The sequence below is a fragment of the Talpa europaea genome, assembly GCF_964194135.1.
Source record: "Talpa europaea genome assembly, chromosome: 15".
Taxonomy (NCBI): Eukaryota; Metazoa; Chordata; class Mammalia; order Eulipotyphla; family Talpidae; genus Talpa; species Talpa europaea.
Window position 1 is genome coordinate 43,321,294 of NC_140083.1, and position 23,748 is coordinate 43,345,041.

A 23,748-nucleotide genomic window follows, 5' to 3' on the forward strand; every position below is an offset into this window, starting at 1 on the left:
TTTATATCACCTTTACAAGTTACAAAATGCTGGTATATATTTTACATCATTTTATTTTCATGACTATCTGTCAGAGAGGCACAGCAGATATTAGTCAAAGTCACAAGAGTAAAAAACCACGATTCAAAGACGCTGGAAATTATCTAAAGTTTTACAGCCATTAGTAGTCAAGTCGGGTCTCAGTTGTGGGTCCTTTGAATCTGTGGTTCAGCACTTTTTTTTGCTAATCCTGTAGTTCACAAACTGTTCAGTGCGGTTCCAAGGAGATGTCTTAAAGACAGCTCTAAGATCTGGAGTGGCAGTGGGAAGGTAGGGCTAAGCAGCAACACAGTAGCTCTGCTTTTGTTTGCTCTATATGCTGGCGGTGCCACGTAAGCTTTAACAATTGCTGCTGTACATGATTCCTTGGTAAAGACAAGAAGAAAGTTTACAAAAAATTTAATGAAAAAGTGTCTTGGAGAGCTGTATATGGGAAGCCAAGAACTTTAAAGGCCAAGTGTTAAGATGCTGTCATTTCTTGCAGTTGCTGTTGAACCTTTTATTTAAAAAAAAAAAAATGGAGAGAGAGAGAGAAAACAAAATAAAAAACAAAAGAACTACATTAAATAATGGGTTTGCAATGTGCACTTAGGGGAAAAAATGATGAACCCCACATCCTTACTTTCTAAATAATTGTAAAAATTAATACCTTCTTAATATCTGGTCTCTTATTTTTTTTTTCATGCAGACACTGAGTAGCAACAGCGTACATATTTTCAATGGACATGGAATCAATGTCATTCATCTTCTTATCAACATAATCATCAATAGTTTTTTCTTCATCTTCAATTTCTTCTTTAATATCCAGCTTTAAAATGAATGTTAACACTTTGAATTTCAAATGGAAGGGAAAGAGTATAAATTTTAATGGTTTAACCTACTTTATGATAACATGTACTGTTACCTACTTTGATAATATTATTAAGAATTGAAGACAGCCAAGAAAGTCTGTTACTTATAAACACACACAAACATACATGCATACTGACCTTCTAGATACCATCAGCCATTTGCCTTTTAATTTTTGTATTTGTGTGACTGAGCTTGTAGCTGTCCTGCCCCAATGAGTAGTCTCCCCTATGCTGCCAGCACAGGTCTGTTTCTTGATGTGCTTCTGATAATGCAATTGCAACTTCTGGACCCAGATTCTGCCTTCCTGCACAGGCAAAATTCTTTAGGGGCACTCAAATTGTTGAAAGAAAAAGATGGAGGGCAACACACTGGAGAGGGCCAGGACGAAAAAGTAGTGAATAAGGAGAGAGGTACAGAAGCAGGTTGTTAGAGTGGGTGGACCCCCACATGATACATCCATGTCCTAATTTCCAGAACCTGTGGATATAATCTTATTTGGAGAAGAATTTCTTTGCAAATGTAATGATGGAAATTATTTTCAGATGAGAGCATCCTGGATTACCCAGGTGGGCTCTAAACCCAAGGACAAGTGTGGGTATGAGACAGAAAGAGAAGAAAACAGACTAGAGGAAAAGACAGTATGGCCAAGGAGTGGAGACTGGCCTCATGTGATCACAAATCAAGGAATGGTGCAGCCACCGGAAGCTGGAAGACAAGGGACATTATCCCTGACAGCCATACCCAGAGGTAATGTGACCCTGTAACACCTTGATTTCAGACTTCTGGCTCCCAGAAATAGCAGAGAATAAATTTCAGTTGTTTTAAGTCCCAGGTTATGGGAAATTTTTTACAGCAGTCCTAGGAAACTAATACAGATGGAAAAGACTATGTGAGGTTGGTTGGAAGCACTCCAGTTTTCAAGGATGAATTTAGAAAGTGCAATGGCAGAATCTAGTGATGCAAAGGTATTTAAAAAAATCACTTTTAAAAGCTGCACTTATATTAAAATCTTATTAATTTATAGTCACAACACATTTGAATCTTAAAAATTAAGTGCAAGAATAGAATCTTCCCTTAATAAGTTTTATGATTTTCACTGTTACATGATGATGCACAGTACTTGTGACTAAGATGGATTTTGTGTTTTTCTGTATTTCATCCTTAGTTGAGTTATAGTTTTGTGGCTTTCATAATCTTCTGAAGGGAAAAAGAATCTCAGGCAAGAGGACAGAAAATTAGACAAGTAAGACTTTCTTAAAAAATGTTAAGTTGCAAGTTAGTAAAACACTGGATTTCATCTTTAGCCTCCATGCTTTTTTGCTCTCCTCCTGTATTTTTAACTCGTGCTTTCTCTGTATAATCCAATCCACCCCAAAGTTTTATCTATGCCTGTATACTAATGACTCAAAAACTGCATCTTCTTCCCTGACCTCTAACAACCACTGAGACAGAAAATTTTATTCCTTTGATGAGGACAAAACTTGATTTTTTATGTATGAGTGTAAAAAGTCCAAAATTTAATAATAACCTTAAATAATAATATTATGTTCTGTAAGTATATATATTATGTGAAATATTAATAGCATGTAATATATTAATGTGAAATATTATATATCAATGTGAAATATTATATTAATGTGAAATATTAATGTAAAATATTATATTAATATGAAATATTATATAGCATGTAATATTTCATTATTACATTTCAGTATACCACAGAAAATTTTAAAATGTACATTTTTTATAAGAGACACTCATAATATTATATTTTTTGCTCTTCTCAAAAAAAAGCATGAGGCATGGGCCTCCCCAGTGGCGCAGCGGTTGAGCGCTGGGTTACGAAGCTGCCCGAAGCCTCTGCGGTGCTGGTTCGATCCCCAGCTGCTCCCCAGCCACCGGAGGAGGGTCCCACATGGTGCGCAGACCTCTCCTGCCGCCCGCTGCTCCCCTCAGCAGTGTACTTCGGTCCTTCTGCCTGCTCTGCTCCCCGCTCTGCCTCTGGTGAATTCTCTCACCCTCCCGCGCTTCTGACTGTACCCAGTGCATGTATAAGCAAATAAATAAATAAATAGATAGATAGATAAATAAATAAATAAATAGAACATGCCTCTATTAAAAAAAAAAAGAAAAGGAAAAAAAAAAAGCATGAGGCAGGCCCTTGTGATTTTCTAATCTCCATTCTAGGGAAATAATTTGGTGCATGGGTATTGTCTGAATTTGCCACGCTCTTTTGCCCCATTAGAATATACATATTAATGTAAATTTGGTGTAATTACTTGATTTTAAGAAAATCTATAAATGATAGTAGATATTTCTGTAAATCTCTAATTAATAAAAAAGACTAAGTTCTTACATTTTACTATCTATGAAAAAAGGATATGGCATGATTTCCCTATTGTTTCAGTGTTCAGTTAGTCTATTTATGTACTTGTCAGTGAATGTTTAACTTTACAAATTGAGTAAAGCTTTACATAATTTCATAAATAAAATACTCTATAAAAGAATGGATCGATAATTTTCCTAGCAATTCTACTCTAATATAAATTTGATGGAAAGCCATGTTGTTTGTTTCTGGAATGAAAAACCTGTTAGTAATCACCCTGAAAGTAGCAAATAAAAACATAGTGGAGAAGAAAACAGAAATCATAGAGTTCTTTCTGATTTTTCCCACAAACTAGAACATAGGATATATACGACTTTCTTAAGCTTCACAAAAAATTGCAGCAGACTTAGATTAGAAATATTTGATGTTCTTTTTGTTTGCTACATATAATTGCCAATGAATAGAAAATGGCTTTTCTAGATTCCAAATTTATTCATATAAACTTAGATTATAAAAGCAAAGAGAAAGGGAATGAAAAAATGAACTTTCAATTACCAATAACTGAGGTTCACGGTTTTCATCTACAGGTGGAAGTCCAGTTATTATTTCTAGTAAAACCTATGAGGACCAAAAAAAAAAAAAAAAAAATCCATTGACATAACACTAAAGACAACACATAGGAAGACAAGTGCTCCTGGTGGGCAAGAGCAGAATGTTCCTGTTTGTTATGATTTGGCAGGTTATTTCCTGGGTCTGGGAATGTTTATTACCATTAATTTATATGGAAAAACTTTCAAGCATTCCCAGGTAGGTTATTTCCCCAAAAACTTACCAAATAATACCAAATAGGAATGTTATAATACTTTTTTAAATTTATTTTTGCATAGAAGAACTGTGGTGTAGGCCTTAAGTACAGGGATTGAGAGGATTCACCAGAGACAAGAGTGGGGAGCACAACAGGCGGACCGAATGAAATATACGGCTAAGGGGTACAGAGGGCAAGACAGAAGAGGTCTGCTGTGGCATGTGGGCCAGTTCCAGGATCAGACTCAGGCTGTATCGGTGACAATGCTGAAACTCAACCCCTAGGTCACTAGGGGGGCTCGCAGGAATGTTCTAATTTTGTATAAGGCGGGAGACCTGCATGGCTCTTGACTGTGAAACCTGATTAGTCATTTCCACACACTGTGTATGTGTGGCACTACACTTTCAGGCACTACAGTGGAAAGCACATGAGCTGTGGTCACTCCTCACCACCCTTCTTCCTTCACAGTCTCTTGGATCCATTCACTCGCACAAATAGTTTTCTTCTATTGCAAATTACTGAACAGTCAGCTCTACTCAACACGAAACTCCCAGTCCTTTTCCTGTCTTGCAGGGGGCTCTTCACAAGAACAGTTTTATCTTGTTCTTAGCAGAATATTATTTTCTAAACTTTAGACCTTACTACAACCTTTTGCCTTCATTTCACAGTTCTATGAAGTTCAATTCCCATGTATGAAACATGAAAAACTAAAACAAGGAAGAACTCAATTTCTGCAACCATGCCTCTCCACATGCCTCTCATTCCATCTTAAGAATTACTAGGAATAGAGCGGTAGATGAAAAAAATATGACACTGAAGTGTATATTTTATGTATGACTTAAGCATCATATTAATTCATGAGAATAATGTAGTAAAATGGATTTTTGCAGTAATTTTGAAAAACTAAGAAAAAGGTTTATAAATTGAGAGATTTTATAACTTTCTCATTTAACTACAGTTGAAAGAGAACAATTCATGTCTTTATATATCAGAGTCAAGCAAGAAAGAAATATTCAAAATACATCTAATTCAATTTCAGTCCTAGTTAGAATGACTATTGTTATTAATACATGAGACTTACCACACCAAAGCTGTAGATGTCAGATTTGGGTGTGATTTCTCCTCGCAAAGCTTCAGGAGCCATATAAGCCGTTGTTCCCACAATTCTGCTAGTCATGACTGTTTGGGCAAACTTTTCAGAAGCCCGTGCAAGTCCAAAGTCAGATATTTTAGCTGTAAAGTCTGCATCTAGTAAGATATTTGCACTGGAGAAATATAAAATTCAGAGGAAAGAAATGTTCTTTTTTCCAAGTAATTCAAACTGTGTCTAAGGTAGATACATAAGTACAAGTACATATGCATTTACAGAGTATCCCACTTCATAATATGCACCATAAAAACCTGAAATTTATATAAATGAATCTGGAATTTAGATTAGTACCAAAGAGAAATAACTGCCTCCTTTTTTGTTCTTACAGAAAAATTTTAGGGGAATAAAAGTGAAATGAAACTGTCCATATTAGTGGGAGATACTTTTATTATTTCACAAATAATTTATTATAGGGTAACTTCCCTCAAAGCTTCCTAATTATTTTCTGCACCTTTCAGTTAGTTCATTAAAAACAATTTTCCAACCAATGTATCCTAATTACTCATTTCTTTATTCTTTTTTCTGTACTATCTCAACTCTTTCAAAGAAGAAAGAATGTGGTAAACCAATCTTAATGCACTTCTTATGTGCATTCATTCATATCCTCATATTCCCATTCAACAAAAATTTTATCATTGAGGACTACTATGTGCTATAGTATTTAAGCTTGGTACTGGGCATTGAGGAAACCTTTGAATCTTGTCTGTGACAAGGCCTTATGAATAATTTAGTCTTATGAATAATTTAAAAAAATCAATATGCTCCCCTTAATGGTGATATTAGGCACAAAATGTTGAAAGAAAAAACATGTGCCTGAAAGAACTGTGAAAATTCCAAAGAGAAAGTGAAAAGTGTATTTAGTCTTGAATGTTTATAAGAAGTTAATGATTAATTGAGGAAAGAAAGGAATTACAGATAACATGGACAAAGTGATGAAAACAAAAAAAGAAAACATATACTCAATTTCAAGAAACTGGTGTCAATGGAATATGGAATGAATTTGAACTTTATCCTGTGAGAAATAGGATACCAGCTAAAGTGTTCATAGTATGGAGCAGGTGTTATCAGACTTGACTTTTAGGACCACAACCTGGCAATGAATAGATGAGAACTAGCACAGAATGGTTGAAGGTTGAGGGGGATGGTTTGTAAAAAAGCAAGTAAGAGACAGTGGAGGTGTAAATAACTGAGGAAAATATGAGGTGCAAATTTTGAGGCACACTCAATAGTAATTAGTATGATTTGGGACATGAGAAAGACTGTAGCTTGCAGACAGGACAATAGTGACTTCTTTTGATCAGCAAAGAAATACAGGAGGAAGACTTCGGGTTGGGAGAGGTATTGATAGAAATTTGATTTCTGACATTTTGATTTTAGAGTTGCTTGGGACATTCAGGTGAGGTGTTTTAGTATGGAGGTACTGAAAATAGAGGACTGGGAGCTAATGATACAGTCACTCACATGTAAATCACTTTAAAAACTACTCTCTTGTAGCACCATATTTCTCTTCCCACAGGCATACAAGTATGCTTTAGTCTCTACAATCTAAAAAAAAAAGTTTTCTGGGGCTTCCCTGGTTGCTTAGGGGTTAAATCTCAGCCCCATCACCACTACAGAATGAGTTCCATCCCAGGCCAGGTTGCCGAACTACATAGGGCACCGCTGCTCCCCTCAGCAGTGGCTCTTCTGCTGTTCCCCAGTGCCTGTTCTGCTCCCCACTTTGTCTCTGGGGAATCCTCTCACCCTCTGCACCTCCGGTCTACACTCCAGTTCTTCCACCCAAAAATAAAAAATAAAAAAAAAATAAAAAAGCTTTAAGAAAAGTTTCCTGGGGCCTCCCTGGTGGCGCAGCGGTTGCGCACTGGGCTGCGAAGCTGCCCGCAGCCTCTGCAGCGCCAGTTTGATCCCCGGCTGCCTGGTGAGGGTCCCACATGGCGCGCAGACCTCTCCTGCCGCCCGCTGCTCCCCTCAGCAGTGTACTTCGGTCCTTCTGCCTGTTCTGCTCCCTGCTCTGGCTCTGGTGAATTCTCTCACCCTCCCACGCTTCTGACTGAACCCAGTGCTTGTATAAATAAATAAATAAATCTTTAAAAAAAAGAGTCCATCTTAAAAAAAAAAAAGAAAAAAGAAAAAAGAAAAGTTTCCTGAATAACAACTATCTCCAGTTATTATGTTCACTATCTAAATGTCTTAAAAAGACTTGTCTATACTCAGTTCCCTTTCTCTGCTCAACTACCACCTGACTTCTGACCCACTTACTTACTACAGGGAACTCGGTCTCTAATGACCTTTATGGCACTTATCAAATGGATACTTTGTTTCCTTTTTTTTCAGGGATACTATATTCTTCTGTTTTTTTTTATCTTACCTCTGCCTACTTTCTTAGATGCCTTTTGGTATTAATTCTCTTTTACATAAGGAATAAGTCTTAAAGTTCCAGAGAGAACAAAGTGGAGAGAAAGCACAGTGGACAAGGGTAAAGGACCAGAGGTGCTATGGCGCTGGGTGTGGTATGGTAGCTACACCTGAAGGGGGAGATCCTGTACTTCCAAAACACTAATGATGATGTAAAGTAATGGCACTTCAATAGAATATTTAAGGCAATAAAATTAAAAATTATAAAATTCCTTAGGACTTGATTTGGAATCTTTTCAGAGTCTGTATCTCTCCTTAAGCGATTACAATCATATGACCGTGCTTCAATGATTACCTGAATGCAAGTAATACACAAATTTATATCTTTAGCTTATTTTTCCTGCTCCAAATCTGTATGTCATTCTATCTGTTCCCACTCCTATATCTTAAAATAATCTCAAACACAATGTGTACAAAAGGAGAAGTCACATTGTCCACACCCTCCAATCTCCTGACCCCAGCCAGGTTCTTTTGTGGTGCCTTTAATATAAGTGAATCATGCCATAATCAATCCAAAATGAATTCTAGAAGCCATAAATCCAGGAGTCATTCCTGATACCACTCTCCCTCATGCCTCTGCAGTAAAGATATCATCAAATCCTACCACTTTAATTTCTAAATCTGCTCACTTCTCTTCTATGAACTACTACCATGTTCTATGATAGCCTCCTAACTATCCTTACAAAATTCTAACATGATAGACTTCTATGATACCCTCCAGCTACCCCTTCTTACAAATAGTCCTTTATACTTTAGTCAAAGGTATTCTAAAACTTAAATATGATGTCATGTTCTACTTATAATTTTCAATGACATCAGACTATAGTTATGATGAAACTAAAATCTTCACCTTAGTCTACTAGGTCTTAGTTTCAGCTCCTTACCTACCTCTATAATTTTATTTTGCATCAACAGTTCTTTCTATTTCTACATTTTAGTCACACTGCATTTATTTCGCTTCCTGGAATGCATCATGCTACGATGTTCCTTATCACTACCAGTCTAGTAAATGTGGTGCCTTCTGCTCAAAGTGTTTTTTCCTCCAATTTCATAACACTTCTCAAATTCTGCCTTCTTATTTCTTGCTAGTTGTGTGAATCTCCGTTTAAATATGACTTCCTCAGGAACTCTTTTTTTTTTTTTTAAGATTTATTTATTTATGCATACAAGAACTGATGTACAGGCCAGAGGTGCGGAGGGTGAGAGGATTCACCAGAGACAGATAAGGAGCAGAACAGGTGGTCAGCTGAAATACACTGCTGAGGGGAGCAGCGGACGAGACAGGAGAGGTCTGCTGCGCCATGTGGGTCACCTTCCTGGCCAGGGATCAAACTCCTGCTGCAGTAGTTGCAGATAGCATCATAGTGCTGAGCTTAACCCCTTTTGCCACCAGGGAGTGCCAGGGAACTCTTTTTATACTAATGATGCACACTAAAATTCTATTACTATTTTGTGATTATTTGACTGATGTCAAACTCTATAAATGCTACTTTCGCTAATGATATTATCGACCTAGCATATAGCCAGCACTTAATTAAAATTTGTTAATTAAACAGATAAATAAGAAGAAACAGAACTGAAAAGTACCCATATACGGTGAAGGTGATTCAGAAGTTATAATCCAGAAATAAAATAAAAATAATTTCAACCAGGCAACAGTTGTAAAGAATAACACAATAACATGGAAGAGCACTAAATACAGGCCACTGGGTTTTGAATAAAGGAAACCGTGGATGTCCTTAGTGAGATGAGCTTTCACAGAAAGTTCTAGGTTAAGACATGCATGTCAATAGTGGCTAAAAAGAATGAGAACAAATTATTATTTAATTAGGGTCTTCTGAAACTTTAAAACTAGTACTTACCTTTTAATATCTCTATGAATGTGATGGTTTTCATGTAAAAAACTGATGCCATTTGCTGCACCCTGAGCTATATTACATCTTACGTGCCAAGGAAGTGGTGGAGTATCATCCTTAAGAAGAAATGAACCAATTTTGTAAAAAGATGGAGGATAAAAACAATCTATACAAAATATCTAATAGAATATTTTTCCCAGAAACTACTGAAAATAATAATATACAACAAAGAATTTTATGACTACTTTAAAGTTGTTAAAAAAGATCTCTAAATAAGATCAAATGGGGGTTAGCATTGCTTTTTTGGTGACAAAAATACACAAGAGGGTCTGCAAAGTGTACCCTTAGCTGATATTTTTACATTCTAGATTATCACCTAATAAAGTAGAAACCTCAATTTACATATCAAAGGTACAATTTTCACAGAGCAGAGAAAAATACTAAGACTAATGGAGTTTAAATGATTCTGTTATACAGCGAACTTTAGTATTCCAACACAGAAAGTCAAGCAAAGTGATAAACAAACACCTTACCAAGCATGACAGTCTGTCCAGTAATGAACCATTAGGCATGTAAACATATACCAAGCAAAGGTCATCTCCATCACTTGAGAAACCCAGTAGTTCTACTAAGTTTTCATGTTGACACCTGTGACAAATAATTTCCACTCAGAATTATTATGATACATACATATATTCAGCTGGAGGTTGGAAGTCATTCAATTTAGAGCTTTAGCAGAAAAACAGACAAGAAAATGACATATAACATATCATTTATAATGAATGTAGATTATGGTTTGCTTATTCATGTTGACTATTAGCTATGTAATTTTCTGCAAATATTCCTCCTTTCAGTCAATATTGATCAATATTAGAAGCAAAATCTCTTTCTATGTAATAGTAAGAGCTTAACAGTTCAGATCATTGAAAACTATGATAGTTTAAGCTATATATATAGTTTAAGATAGTTTAATATCTTATATTTTATATTTTATATTATATATTATAGTTTAATATCTTATATATATAGTTTAAGATAGTTTAAGCTGATAGTTGCTTTTGTTTAGCATAATTTTCACTGATAGCATAAATATCAAGAAATATGTTGAAACTTTTATGATAACACTTATAAGAATTTTCTAATATATGCAGAGCACTGATTTATAGATACCTGATCTTCAATAACATAAAATCTACACATTTCTGATCTTTAATCATATCTGATTACTTATAACCTAATCTGAGTTTTCTTATATACTCAAGAGTAGCACAATTAAAAAGTGAAGTATAAAAAAATTGCAGGCATCTGAGGTACAGTAAATAGAAAATTGGGCTGAGTTGAAAGTCCTAAGCTTACAGTCCAGATCTGCCACCCCCTGGATATGTGACCTATGGCAAGTGAACAACCTCAACAAGCCTCAGGAAATTACTTGCTGCATGTGGACAATAAAACTATTATGTAAGATGGTTGCTATGAGAATTAAGTGAATATGTGCCTAGAAATATACCTAGTATGTGATAGGTATTCCATGCAAGTGCTTACTCATTTTGTTCATTCAAAATGATCTATAATTCTGGCATTTCATTATTTTAACTAGGACTTTCTATAGTCTTATATTTTAAGAAGTGCAAATTAAAATGATAAGAGATCCATTTTCTACCAAATTGGCACAATTTAAAAATGCTTTTAAAAGCTTCTTTACAGCAAAAGAGACAGTAATCAAAACAAAGACAGCCTACTGAATGGAAGGAAATATTTGCCCTCTGTACAACTGATAAGGGACTGATAGCATATTTCTGCAAAGACTACACAACTCAATAAAAACAAAGCCAACAATCTAATTGAAAATGGGCAGTGAACTGATAACATACTTCTGCAAAGAAGAAATGCAAATGGCCAACAGACATGAAAAAATATTCAACATCACTAATTATTAGGGAATTGCAAATCAAAACCACAGTGAGATAGTACATCACACCTGTCACCTGTGAGAATGGCGCATTTTAAAAAACAAACTTGGAAACAAACGCTGGAAAGGATGTGGAGTAAAAGGAACCCTTTTACATTGCTGATGGGAATGCAATCTAATCCAGCCACTAATGGAAAGCTGTGTGGAGGTTCCTTAAAACTCTAAAAGTGGATCTACCATATGATCCAGTGATTCTACTCCTAGGAATTCCGCCAAAAAACATGAAAATATGAATTCAAAAGGAAACCGGGGCCTCCCTGGTGGCACAGCGGTTGAGCGCCGGGCTGTGAAGCTGCGCACAGCCACTGCAGCGCCGGTTCGATCCTGGCTGCTCCCCGGCCACCGGAGGAGGGTCCCACATGGCACGCAGACCTCTCTTGCCGCCCGCTGCTCCCCTCAGCAGTGTACTTCGGTCCTTCTGCCTGCTCTGCTCCCCGCTCTGGCTCTGGTGAATTCTCTCACCCTCTCGCGCTTTTGACTGTACCCAGTGCTTGTATAAATAAATAAATCTTAAAAAAACAAAAAACAAAAAACAAAAAAAAGGAAACCGGCACTTCTATGTTTACTGAAGCACTATTTACAATAGTGAAGCTATGGAAGTAACCCAAATGCCCCAAATAGATGTATGGATCAAAAAGTTTAGTATACATACACAATGGAATACTACTCAGCTATCCAGTAAGACAAAAATCTTTCCATTTACAGCAACATCGATGGAGTTGGAAGGGATTATGCTAGTGAAATATGTCAAAAGGAAAAAGCTAAATATCACATGGTTTCACTTATATGCAGAATGCAGAGAAATCAACAACAGATCAAGAAAAACATGAAACTTGCAAGCTGACCATGGACCTGAGGCATATAGCAAGGGAGGGGGAGAGGGTCAAAACCAGGGGAGGGAAGGTTACAAGGGACTGTGGTGATGGATCACGGGTGCTGTGGTGGTGGGATAACTAAGGGAACAAACCAGAGGGGAGAAACCAATTGCTGTACAAAAATGAACAAGGATGTAAGAAAATAAATAAATAAATTTAGAGAGAAAAAGAATGCTTTTTAAAAAAACATTTGCTGAGTTTACACTTTATACAAGGTATTGTGGGAAATTAGTTGTCCTGGTTTTATTTAAACCATACAATAACTTAATGGTGGTATTTTATATAGAATAGGATACAACTACTATGTGATTTTACAGATTAGAAAACTAATGACTACAGAGTTAGCAAACTTGGTTAAAGTCATTCTGTTAGTAAGGTCCAGGGACTGACATTTATTAAAACAAAGTGGTAATATTCAATGGTGGGGAGGGGGCCATGAAGTTTGGAATTGTAATAAATTGCTGGTAGGAATATAAATTACCACAACTTTTCTATAAAGCTATTTGTTCTTATACTTGGTTTGTTTTTTAAATGTTCATACATTTTGAACCAGTAATTCTTGGACTCTCGCTGATGAACAAGCAGAGATGCATTTCAAGATTTATGTACAGAGAGTTTTTTTTTTTAAGATTTATTTATTTATGCACACAAGAACTGGGGTATAGGCCAGAGGTGTACAGGGTAAGAGGATTCACCAGAGACAGACTGGGGAGCAGAACAGGAAGACTGATTGAAATACACTGCTGAGGGGAGCAATGGGCGAGTCAGGAGAGGTCTCTGAGTCATGTGGTTCACCTCCCTGGCTGGGGATGGAATTTGTGCTGCAGTGGCTGCAGATAGCTTCATAGTGCTGCATCTTAACCCCTTGTGCCACCAGGGAGGTTCTGAGAAATTTAAAAGATCTTTATTTTGTAATACTGAAAATTAGTAACAAGTCTAGTGGAGTAGTGGTTAAATAAAATATAATTCTCACTTGATAGAATGTTGTAGACTGTAAAATGTCCTAAAGTTACTTGTAGTGAGATGAAAAAAACTTCAAACATCATGAAGTATATAGAAATATTATAAATTGTTCTCTCTGACCGATATATTTGAGATTTTTACTATTTAAATAATATTTTCCTGATTATCCACTTTGAACCCATAACTTTTAGGTTGAAGAATGGGGGTAAGGGAGAGGAGAGCAAATCCTGAAAGAGTTTTAATTGTTTTGTCAGTCAGTATGAGTAGTTTTTACTTTGAATGAATGAATTCCAGTCTCTTATTTCTTTCTTGAGGTAAAGCAACTAGAATTTATGATTTATAGCAGTGGGTGTAAATAAGGTAAATTCATAAATTCTATTGGTGTTCAGATCAAGAGCTCAAGCTCTGGACTCAGACAGATCTTCAGCTGAAACCCAGTTCTAATATTTATTGGCTGTGTGGCCTTTGGCAAGTTATTAAAAATTTCTAAATCTCAGTTTGAAAAATTGGAGGTGAACTGTAACAGTTGTTGTAAAGGTTGAATGAAAATGCATGAAAAATGCATTGCTTTGTGTGGCATTTTTGTTCAATATGGCATATTAGATACCTCAAATATGAATCACTATAACTATTAGAATAAATTTCCTAATTTGTTTCTTCTGCCCTTCTTGATGATATCCAATAATTTTCTAGCATACTGTGTCATTACCTTCTAAGAATTTATGCATATAACATTGGTTTATATCTAAGGATCTACTGAATATTATTCTATAAATAATTTTTTTTTAAAGTACCACTACAATTTACCTGCCATGGGTTCTGGTAGCAGAAAGCACGATAATGAATTATAGTTGAAATTCCATGTGACTTTGCTGTGATTTAAAACAACGCCAAGGACATGGGCAAAATGTTGGCAGAGTGAAGACAAAACACTGGGCTTGCCTCCTCCAAACACAACAAAATCAATGTAAACCCCTGAGGGAAAACTGACTACCACCACATACAATGAGCACTCCAGCCCTACTGAAAGGGGCAGGAAAACTTATGTGAACTAGAACAATAATGGAGCAATGCAACTATCAAGGAGAAAAAGCAGCTGAAGTGCAAAGCCCTTGCATAAGACCTGGCACTGCACTGGATAAGAGGGTACATGAGTAGAAATCATGATAGTGGGTGAATTGCGGGGGCACAGAGTGAGAGTCCTAGCGTGAATCTGAGGCTCATTAATGGAGAGCAGATAGAGACTGAATTGGGTCAGAGCATAAACTTCCCTATTAAGAGGCTAGATCAATGGAATAAATCAAAAGCCCTAGAAGAAACTCACATGCATACCAGCACCTAATCTATGATAAAGCAGCAATGACTATAAAAAGGGAAAGTACAGTCTCTTTAATAAATAGTGCTAGTAAAACTGAAGACCACACATAGAGAATGAAGTTGGATTACTGGTAGAATGAAGTTAAATTACTGGTTAATGCCATTCACAGAACTAAATTCCAGTGGAGTAAAGATTTAGATCAGTCCTATAACAATAAAATACATAGAAGAAAACATTTGCCATAGGTTCCAAGGTATCAATGATAAAGATATTTTGAATAATTTGATCCCTGTGGCAAGGAAACTAAAAAGAAAAACAATTGGGATTACTTCAAGTTAAAAAGCTTCTGCACAGCAAAAAGATTAAATAGATACCCTACTGAATGGGAGATAATACTTATACAACAGGTTTATACATTTATACAACAAATAATAGGTGATTAATATCTAAGATTATAAGAAATTAATACATTTCAACAATTAAAAAAAACCCAATTAGCAAATGGGCAATAGATATGAACAGACAATTCACCAAAGAGGATATCCAGAAGGCCAAACGACATTAAAAAAAAAATGCTAATTGTAACTTATATAAGAGATGCATATTAAACTAGTGAGAGAACATCTCACACCCATGAGAACGGCACATCTTCAAAAGAGAAAAAGCAACCCTATTGCTCTGTTGGTGGAAATGTAAACTGATAAAACCATTTTGGAAAGCAAACTAAATTTATCTTTAAAAAATGATGACTCAGCAATTCCATTCTTGTGCATGGAACCACACACAGCAACCATCAACAAAAATCCACAATGTTCCACAATATTCACAGCAGATTATTTGCAATAGCTAAGACATGGAAGCAGCGTAAATCTCCTTCAATGAACAAATGGATCAGGCCTCCCTGGCAGCCTAGGGTTAAGTCTCAATGCTACTTCTACTATGGCCTGAGTTCCATCATTGGCCAGGAAGCTGACCCACATAGGGAGCAGCAGACCTCTCCTGTCTTGTCCGCTGCTCCCCTCAGCAGTGTATTTCAGGCAATCCACCTGTTCTCCCCACTCTGTCTCTGGTGACTCATCCTACCCCCCACACCTCTGGCCTACACCATAGTTCTATGCAAAGAACAAGAAACAAAAACAAAAACCAAACACAAGTGGATCAAGAAGATGTAGTATATACACAACGTGGAGTATTACATTGTCATAAAAAGGATAAAATGCAGCCATTTTCAACAAAATGAAGCCAATTTGAGAGAATTATTCAAAGCAAATTAAGTCAGGATGATAAAAAACAATACTGGACATTCAAATGGAAGACAATTTGACAACATCAACATGTTCAAAAACTAGTGGACACCAAAAAACACTATGAGGGTGCTAAGGTTAAAGGGGGAGGGAGGGTAAGGGACAAGGGATGGTGATGGGGAAAAAATTAACATAAAATATCACTACTATTTAAGACTATAGGCATATGAATTTAGGTAGTCACAGAATTGTAGATTAAAAGTTCTTTAATTCCTTAAATCTAAACTCTCTATTTTAATTTTATGAATTTGAATATGAGTATCCGTGGTTCATGGCACACAAGAAACCAGTGTTCTTTTTGGCTGTACCATACTGTCACATTGACTTACTTTGCCATTACTTTTATTTCCTGATCAAACTGTTCTTTCAGTTCTTCAGTACTAATGTCAACCATCTGGAAAAGCAAAATAATATATAATATAATATAATACAAAACAATAACCTAAGGTCATTGTGCTTGAAGTTAGAAGGAAGTACAAGAGATGTGCTGGCTGATTCTGCTTCTCTAAAATAGTACTGTATTATTCTCGACACTTTCTAGAATAATGAAAAGTGGAAAATATTAGTGATTTTTGCTCAAGGTCCCAGGGTTGTTTAGTTGAAGGAAAGCATCTTATAAATTATATAAACATTGAATTATTATGGCAACAAAATTAAATGATATGCGACTTAACTGTAGAAAAACTTGGAAAAAAATCTGTGATGGAAAACATGAATAAATTCATAGGCAAGAAGAAAAACAAAACCTGCAAATATTTCATCCTACATGACAAAGAGTGTTTATTATATAAATATACATTTTATTGATATTGTTAGAATATAACCAGTGAATAAACTCTGAACACCTAGTAGAAATGGGAACAAAGAAAACAGGTAAGAAATTTTTCCATCTTTTTTCTTAATGTATAATTTCTAAATCTTATTTTTAAATGAGAAAAGTAATAAAAAGAATGTTATTTTTACTTACTATTTAAGTCTTGATTATGCAGGATGCACTGTGTAGAGCAGGGTTTCTCTAGTTTATGAATCTCCCTAAATTATATATATAATTGTATGTATGTATGCATAAGCATACTTGTGTTGGGGGGAATAAATAGCTTTCCACAGATTTTTAAATGTTAAGAACTTCCAGCTTAGAATGATGTTTATTTAGAGAAAAGACCCACTAAAATAACATATGTCCTAAGGATTAACATTTATTCTATATCACATTAGGAAGTAAAACTTCCTTAATTATTTTTATTCCTGAAAATATAACTTACCGTTGCCAGCTTTTTCACCGCTACAGTTCTGTTGTTCACATAACCTTTATACACAACTCCAAATCCTCCCTCTCCCATTTTATTACCACCCATAGAAATGGGTCGTTCATCAAAGTTGTTTGTGACATTCTTCAATTCATAGAATGAAAAGCTGTAGAAACCTATATCAGTAAAATAACGAAGAAAGTGTTTCAGTGAAAAAGAAATTGTTTTTTATAATGTCATTATTTTCTCAATTTAAATATTTCAGAAATACATAAATATTCACAACTTTGGATTAGGCATGATGGGAGAGGATAAAAGCATTTGAAAATACAAATTTTAAGCTTTATCTCGAGATTTCTGTTTGATGAGTCTCCACTCAAAACTGTAATCACCTTTTTTTAAAAAAACTGCCTTTTCCTCCTACGTTTATTGCAGTACTGTTTACAATAGCTAAGATATGGAACCAACCTAAATGCCCCAAAACAGATGACTAAATCAAGAAGATGTGGTCTATATACACAATGGAATACTACTCAGTGATCAAAAAAGATAAACTCATGTCATTTGTAACAACATGGATGGAGCTAGAAGGGATTATGCTCAGTGAGATAAGACAGAAGGAAAGAGAAAAATATTGGATGGTCTCACTCATAGGAGGAATATAGGGGAACCAAACAACAACAACAAAAAAGACAAAACTAGCAGGCAAACTATAGATCTTAGGTACATAGCAGATGAGGGACCAAAACAGGGGAGGAATGAGCACAAGAGACTATGGTGATGGTTCACAGGTGTCTTTGTGGTGGTAATTTTATTGGGATTACACCAGAGAGGAGAAATCAAACTCATACAAAAATGAACAATGATGCAAAAATCTATAAATAAAGTAAAAAAGTAAATTGCCTTTTCAAGTTATGTAAATATTTAATTATATTTTTCACAATTTCTGTGGGTGTTTGTATGTCCTATTGCTTCTATTCACTGATAACACAGTGGTGAATACAATGAAGCTGGTGCTTAATAAATCAGGAAGAAGCAAAAATAGAAAAGAGCTACTTCCAGTGTGCACAAGCAATGGTAGAGATTTATTTTTTTTTAAACTTTCATTTTTTATCTTATAAGCAACAGATTTATTGCTCACAGTTCTAGGAGCTGAGAAGTCTGAGATCAGGGTTCCAACATGGTTGGGTTCTGGTGAGAGTTCTTTGTCAGGCTGCAAACAGCTGACTTTTCCTGTGTTTTCATGTGGTGGAAGCAGCAAGAAAGCTCTCCTGGGTCTTTTATTTTCCTTTTTTTATTTTGGTAGAAGAACTGGGGTGTAGGCCAGAGGTGTAAGGGGTGAGAGGATTGACCAGAGACAGAGTGGGGAGCAGAACAGGTAGATCCACTGAAATCCACTGCTGAGGGGTGCAGCAGGTGAGATGAGAGGTCTGCTGCACCCTATGTGGGTCAGCTCCCTGGCCAGGGATCAAACTCAGACCCAAACTCAGGCCGTAGAGGTGATAGCTCTGAGACTCAACCCCTAGGTCACCAGGGAGGCCCTCCAGGAGCTTTTTCATAAGCTTCAACCTCATAACCTGAACACCAAGGGCCCCTCTCACAGGAGAGATTTAATAAGCAGTAATGGTCTTAACGACAAGCTCACAAGTGGAAGAAACTGTAAATATTACTTACGTGTATCACTAATATCTAAGCTTGTTTTTTCTGGACTTGAGTCAGGTGGCATGTATTTTTGTTCTGGATTCTGCAAAGGTATCACAGATGTCCTGTCTTTGCCAAAGAGAGGCATCTGTTTCTGCTGAATGGTTACAGTTTCTTTAGAAGGTAGTATATCAACAACTTTGGGAACAGCATCTGCCAAATGAGATAAAACACAAGTTGTTCTTCCATAAGAAAAAGATGTTTGTGAAACAGTTAAACTAGGAGCCAGTTGATTTAACATCATTCCAGTTTCAAAATTTTAGCCCCTTATTTTCACAGAACACACAAGCAGCTACCCAGTAAGAATTTATCACTGGATAAATTTGGGAGGAGCGAGTGAGGCAGTGTTTTCAAAAAGTGGTCCATGAGCCGTAAACACATAGACTTTGAACTCAATCCCAGAATTCTGATAATGTGGCTTGGAATAGGGTCCAGGAAGCTGCATGTTTGACAAGAATCACAGGCACTTCTTATGCACACTAAAGGATGAGACCCAGTGGTGTAAATGGCATCAAAGGGAAAAAAATAATGAGGAAGTTATGAGGAAGGTAACCAGACACTAACCCACTCAATACAATGTTAGGAAATCATGATCATAGATCAGGGTGGAGGCTGAAGGTGAAAAAAGGGAAGAACTCAAAAGAATAATTGATTCTTACAGCCTAAACTAGATATCTAAATATATACATATATAACACAGTCAGCACAAAGCTACTTGATTCAATGGTGGATCAGATTCAATCATAAAGCCTCCATCTCCTCAGCAGCAAGACTATGGTCTCCACTTCTGGGGTGCTTGTTAAAGAGTTGGAGAGAGTCGAAAGAACATAAAAGGTCTCACATGTAGGGTTTGTCTACTATGAGAAAAAAGTAAGAGAAAGGAGAAATGTTCCCAATTTTGCTACTTGTGTTTCCATCCTAATTGTAATTCCTCAGTCACCCATGGTTTACCTGGTAGCAAAAGACTTGCAGGGGCAAAAAACTCATTTTGAACCAAAAGATCCACGAGCTCACCAACTGTGCAGTTTGTGGTGCCCCAATCAAACAGTAATTCACAAGTGGGACTTTTTCCAGTTTGAAGCAATGCTTCAAATCTCCTTAATGCAAGTAACAAAGAAACCAAATTAGTACGTAAATAGTTAACATGAAATCAGGAATATTCCCCCCAACTGTGTTTTACCCACAGCATCTCTCATAATATTAAAGGACAGAAAGAGAAATGGAAAGAATTGCAGAGAAGGAAAAAAGATGATGCAAATGATGATTGTATAAGTAAATATGTACTGAGTACTTACTGAGTACTTAGTGGGTTATTGAGTAAATGACTCATTTCTCAAGATTCTCTAAGATATGGTTATCACACTACTTACTAATAAGAAAACCAGGCGTGGAGAAGTAATGAACCCAAAGCCTCAGAGGTAATAAGCTGGCTCTACACTGATATACAAGTTCAGATCTTAGTTGACATAGGGTGTGTTCTCAACCTACTAACTTTATTACTTCCCTGGTGACTTATTAACTCTGCTACATGATTTTAAATAAACCATCCTGATGAAAGAAACAGAATACACATAAACTTGTTGAAATATTCCTTAAATCTTAACTGTATGTTCTTTTCTGCCTCATCACATTGATCATAAAGTTCTAGTGCTGTTCAACCACTATTAAATGGACCTCTTTACCCCTGCCTCTCACTTCCTTTTCCTTCCCCACCCCTGGAAACCATCACATTTTTCGTAGAGTCTAAGTTATTTCTGCTGTGCTTTGACAGTTTGTTTGCTTTGGCTATTCTTGTCATTAACTTGGAAAACTTCAAGTCACAGATCCGATGTTATTTCTTTGAGGAAGTGTTTCCTCAAAGAAATTATAGGTAATTGTCTTTCATTTTCTGACAATTTACTCTTTACATAGACTTACCAAATCACCAGCGCATAATATTTTACCATATTTGCGCTCTTTCCCTTCCTCACTCTGACTGCACACTGTAGAATATAGGCCAGAGCCTTTCAGAATGTCCATGGTATAAATTTGTCTACTTCCTCCTGATTGAATTCAGGTTATAAATTTTTGATAAGAACACTACAGAGGCAGCGATGTGTCCTTTCCACTGTGTCACATCTGGAGACATATGACAAGTTTGTTCTATTATTGCTGACACAAAGCTTGATTACTTGGTTAGGAAGGCACAGTTGAGATTTTTTAATAAAATTAACTTTCTCCTTTGTCATTCAAAAGTCATCTGTGGATAATGCTTTGAAATCTTGTGCTTATCTTGTCCATAAGCAAACTTTCACTTTGTGATTTCAGCACCCAGAGATGGCCCTAAATGAATCAACTACTCATTGGTGGCTGTAAATTGATAACTTTTGAGTAATCAGTGCTCAACTGCTGGGCCACCAGGGGAGCCCTTTCATTTTTTTCAATATTTATTTATTTTTTCTCCCCACCCACATTGGCTCAAGTGTTCCCCAAAAGTTTTTAACAGTAATATACAAGCCATCTTTAAAAACTGACTTTTAAGGTTTAACTTAAGCTTCCTCAGAGTAATTAAGATGTTCACCCTTAATGAGGAAACGCTTCCTCAAAGAAATAACATGGGAGCTGTGACTTGAAGTTTTCCAAGTTAATGACAAAAATCACAACAAAGTTTCTTTTCCTCTTTCTTCCAAAGATACATTTTTATATAGGTGTATATAGGTTTACAGAGAAAGATGCAAATTATCTGAAGATAGTATTGAAAAATCATGGCTGAAAATTAATAATTCTGTCCATGGATGTACATGATTATAAGCAACTTTGAAATGTCATTGTGGAGAATTTCCAAAACATACACCTAGAGGTTAAGGCTTCTAATTTTACTAGAGATGCTTGTAACATTCTTATATTATTTCAGTGTGGAAATGAGAAGTGTAAGGCAGGTAGACCTATACTTGGCTTGCTAAGCAGAGCTAGAATAAAAGTGGGAATCTTGAGGCTAACCCAAAAACTTACTTGCAAGATCACAATATTAGCCTAACTACTGATAGATTGGAGAATGAATAAAATATTGTTTAGAGAAAGAAAAAAAGAGGTTATTTAATATAATAATCTGTACAGGGAGAGGTTTACTTTCTGAACCGCAACACTAGATAGTAATTACGTCTACTAATCATTTGAAATTATGATGTAAAATTTAAATATTATTTCACATTACCTTATGTGAAACTGATTGTATCTCTCATCACCAGATGGTTTTTTAATAGCTACTGCTAACTTCTTCCATCCTTCCTGAGGATCAATAAAATCTGACAGCTTCCTAATTAGTCCAACATTGAGGGAGCGCACATATGTTGAAGGTGTTATAGGCTTGTTCATCTTCTATTCCTAAAATATGGAAAATTCTCATTAAAATTTTATAGTAGTTTTAGCAATGAAACCTGTAAAATTACACATCACACTTTGTTACGTTAATGAAATGCTGGCAACAAATTACACATTAATAAAGGAACACTCCAAAGTCAACTAATAGTTGATATCTGAACAAGAAATTAAAATTATGATTTATTTGTCTAATGGTCTTCTTGGCTTGTTTTTTCTTTAGCCATATCTTAATATCAATAAAAATTAGATTTTTTTTTCTGACACTGATATATTCCCAGGAAAATTTACACAAAAAAGCCAAAATGTCCTGAAACAATGAAAAGATATCACTCATTCACTTACTTTCCACAGTGTGCTCTTCCTAACCCCTCCACACTGAGTCCAGCAAACCTGCCTAATCACTAGTCATTCCTTACCAAGCCAAACCCATGGTTTACTAACTTAATCTCTAACAGAACTCTTATTTCCTCAATCCCCTTCTTCTTCTGCTACTTCACCTGGCAAAAATGCAGCCAGAAATAAATCTCACTATTTTGCCTGTACACCTGCACTGCTGAATGCATCTGTAGAGAAGCAGGTAACTGAGCAAACTGGTGTGAATATAATTTATGGGAACCCATTTCCCATCATCTTCAACACTGCTGTTAATCCCTTACTTGCCTTCATTCATCATCCTTAGTGACCATTTCATACCTTTACTTCGATTTGTTTTTATATTATCTCCAATTCCCTCATCCTCAGCAGGTGGACACCTTTCCTTTTAACTAATCAAGACAAAGACTCTTCTGTCAAGAATTCTCCTGCTCTTCTCTATATTTTTATTTTTAAAATACTATTCATTTTTGGATACATACATTCATGTGGTACAAAATTCAGCAGCTATAAGAGTAAGAAGCAAAAAATTCTCCCTATAACCTAGACCTCTATATTGATGTTCTCTTCTTCTCTTTGGTCTTCACATCTAGCCCTTCTATCTACTGTCAATCTAGTTCATCACTACACAATGTACTTACAATCATATATTTAGGTGCCTAGTTTTTTAACTGTGTCATCCCTCATTAGACTATAGGATCCAAGAATTCAGAACTATGTGCATTGTATCCACTAATATAAAAGTAGAGACTAGCACATTAAAGATACTGGCATTTAAGTGATAGGAACAAATGACTTTCTTGCCCAGGGCCGTGCTGTTTCTATATATCACTTAATTCTTACAGTGACTAAGACAGATCTATCATTTCTATCCCACAAAGTTGGTATCTAAGAGTTATGGTATGACCTAAGGCAAATCACAGAACACCATATGTCCCTTCTTCTGTAACTCAACACACTGCTTATGCCATTCTCTCTCTAGTAAAAGCAATTGTTACATTTCATTCTTTTATACACCCTATAAGCATATATGTCAGGCTCTGTACTAAGTGATGAGGACTACTGAAAAGAGAAAATCTTTTTTTTCAAGTTTATCAGATTTACAACAATTATGAGAAGTGAAAAAAGGCTATTAACAGGTATATAAAGAAAGTTTTAGGTGCCCAGAGTGTCAAGCAGAGGCAGTCTGAAGACAG

The 23,748-nt window shown here is 35.9% G+C and overlaps 1 protein-coding gene across 2 annotated transcripts; it reads right to left on the reverse strand.

The window, feature by feature from the left end:
* Positions 1–353: 353 nt before the first annotated feature.
* Positions 354–22,211, reverse strand: IRAK4 (interleukin 1 receptor associated kinase 4; the record flags this gene model as incomplete). Of its 2 annotated transcripts, XM_084254565.1 has the most annotated exons (11): positions 354–535; positions 689–847; positions 3,773–3,835; positions 5,104–5,287; positions 9,450–9,559; positions 9,977–10,091; positions 16,202–16,266; positions 17,135–17,295; positions 18,794–18,973; positions 19,772–19,917; positions 22,014–22,211. In XM_084254565.1, the coding sequence occupies 11 exons, from the start codon at positions 22,172–22,174 to the stop codon at positions 500–502; spliced, it is 1,380 nt and encodes a 459-aa protein (XP_084110691.1). In that variant the 3' UTR covers positions 354–499. The 2 variants fall into 2 exon arrangements, with proteins under 2 accessions (XP_084110691.1, XP_084110692.1); XM_084254566.1 differs by lacking the exons at positions 18,794–18,973; positions 19,772–19,917; positions 22,014–22,211 and having other exon boundaries at positions 17,221–17,262.
* Between the last annotated feature and the right edge of the window lie 1,537 nt (positions 22,212–23,748).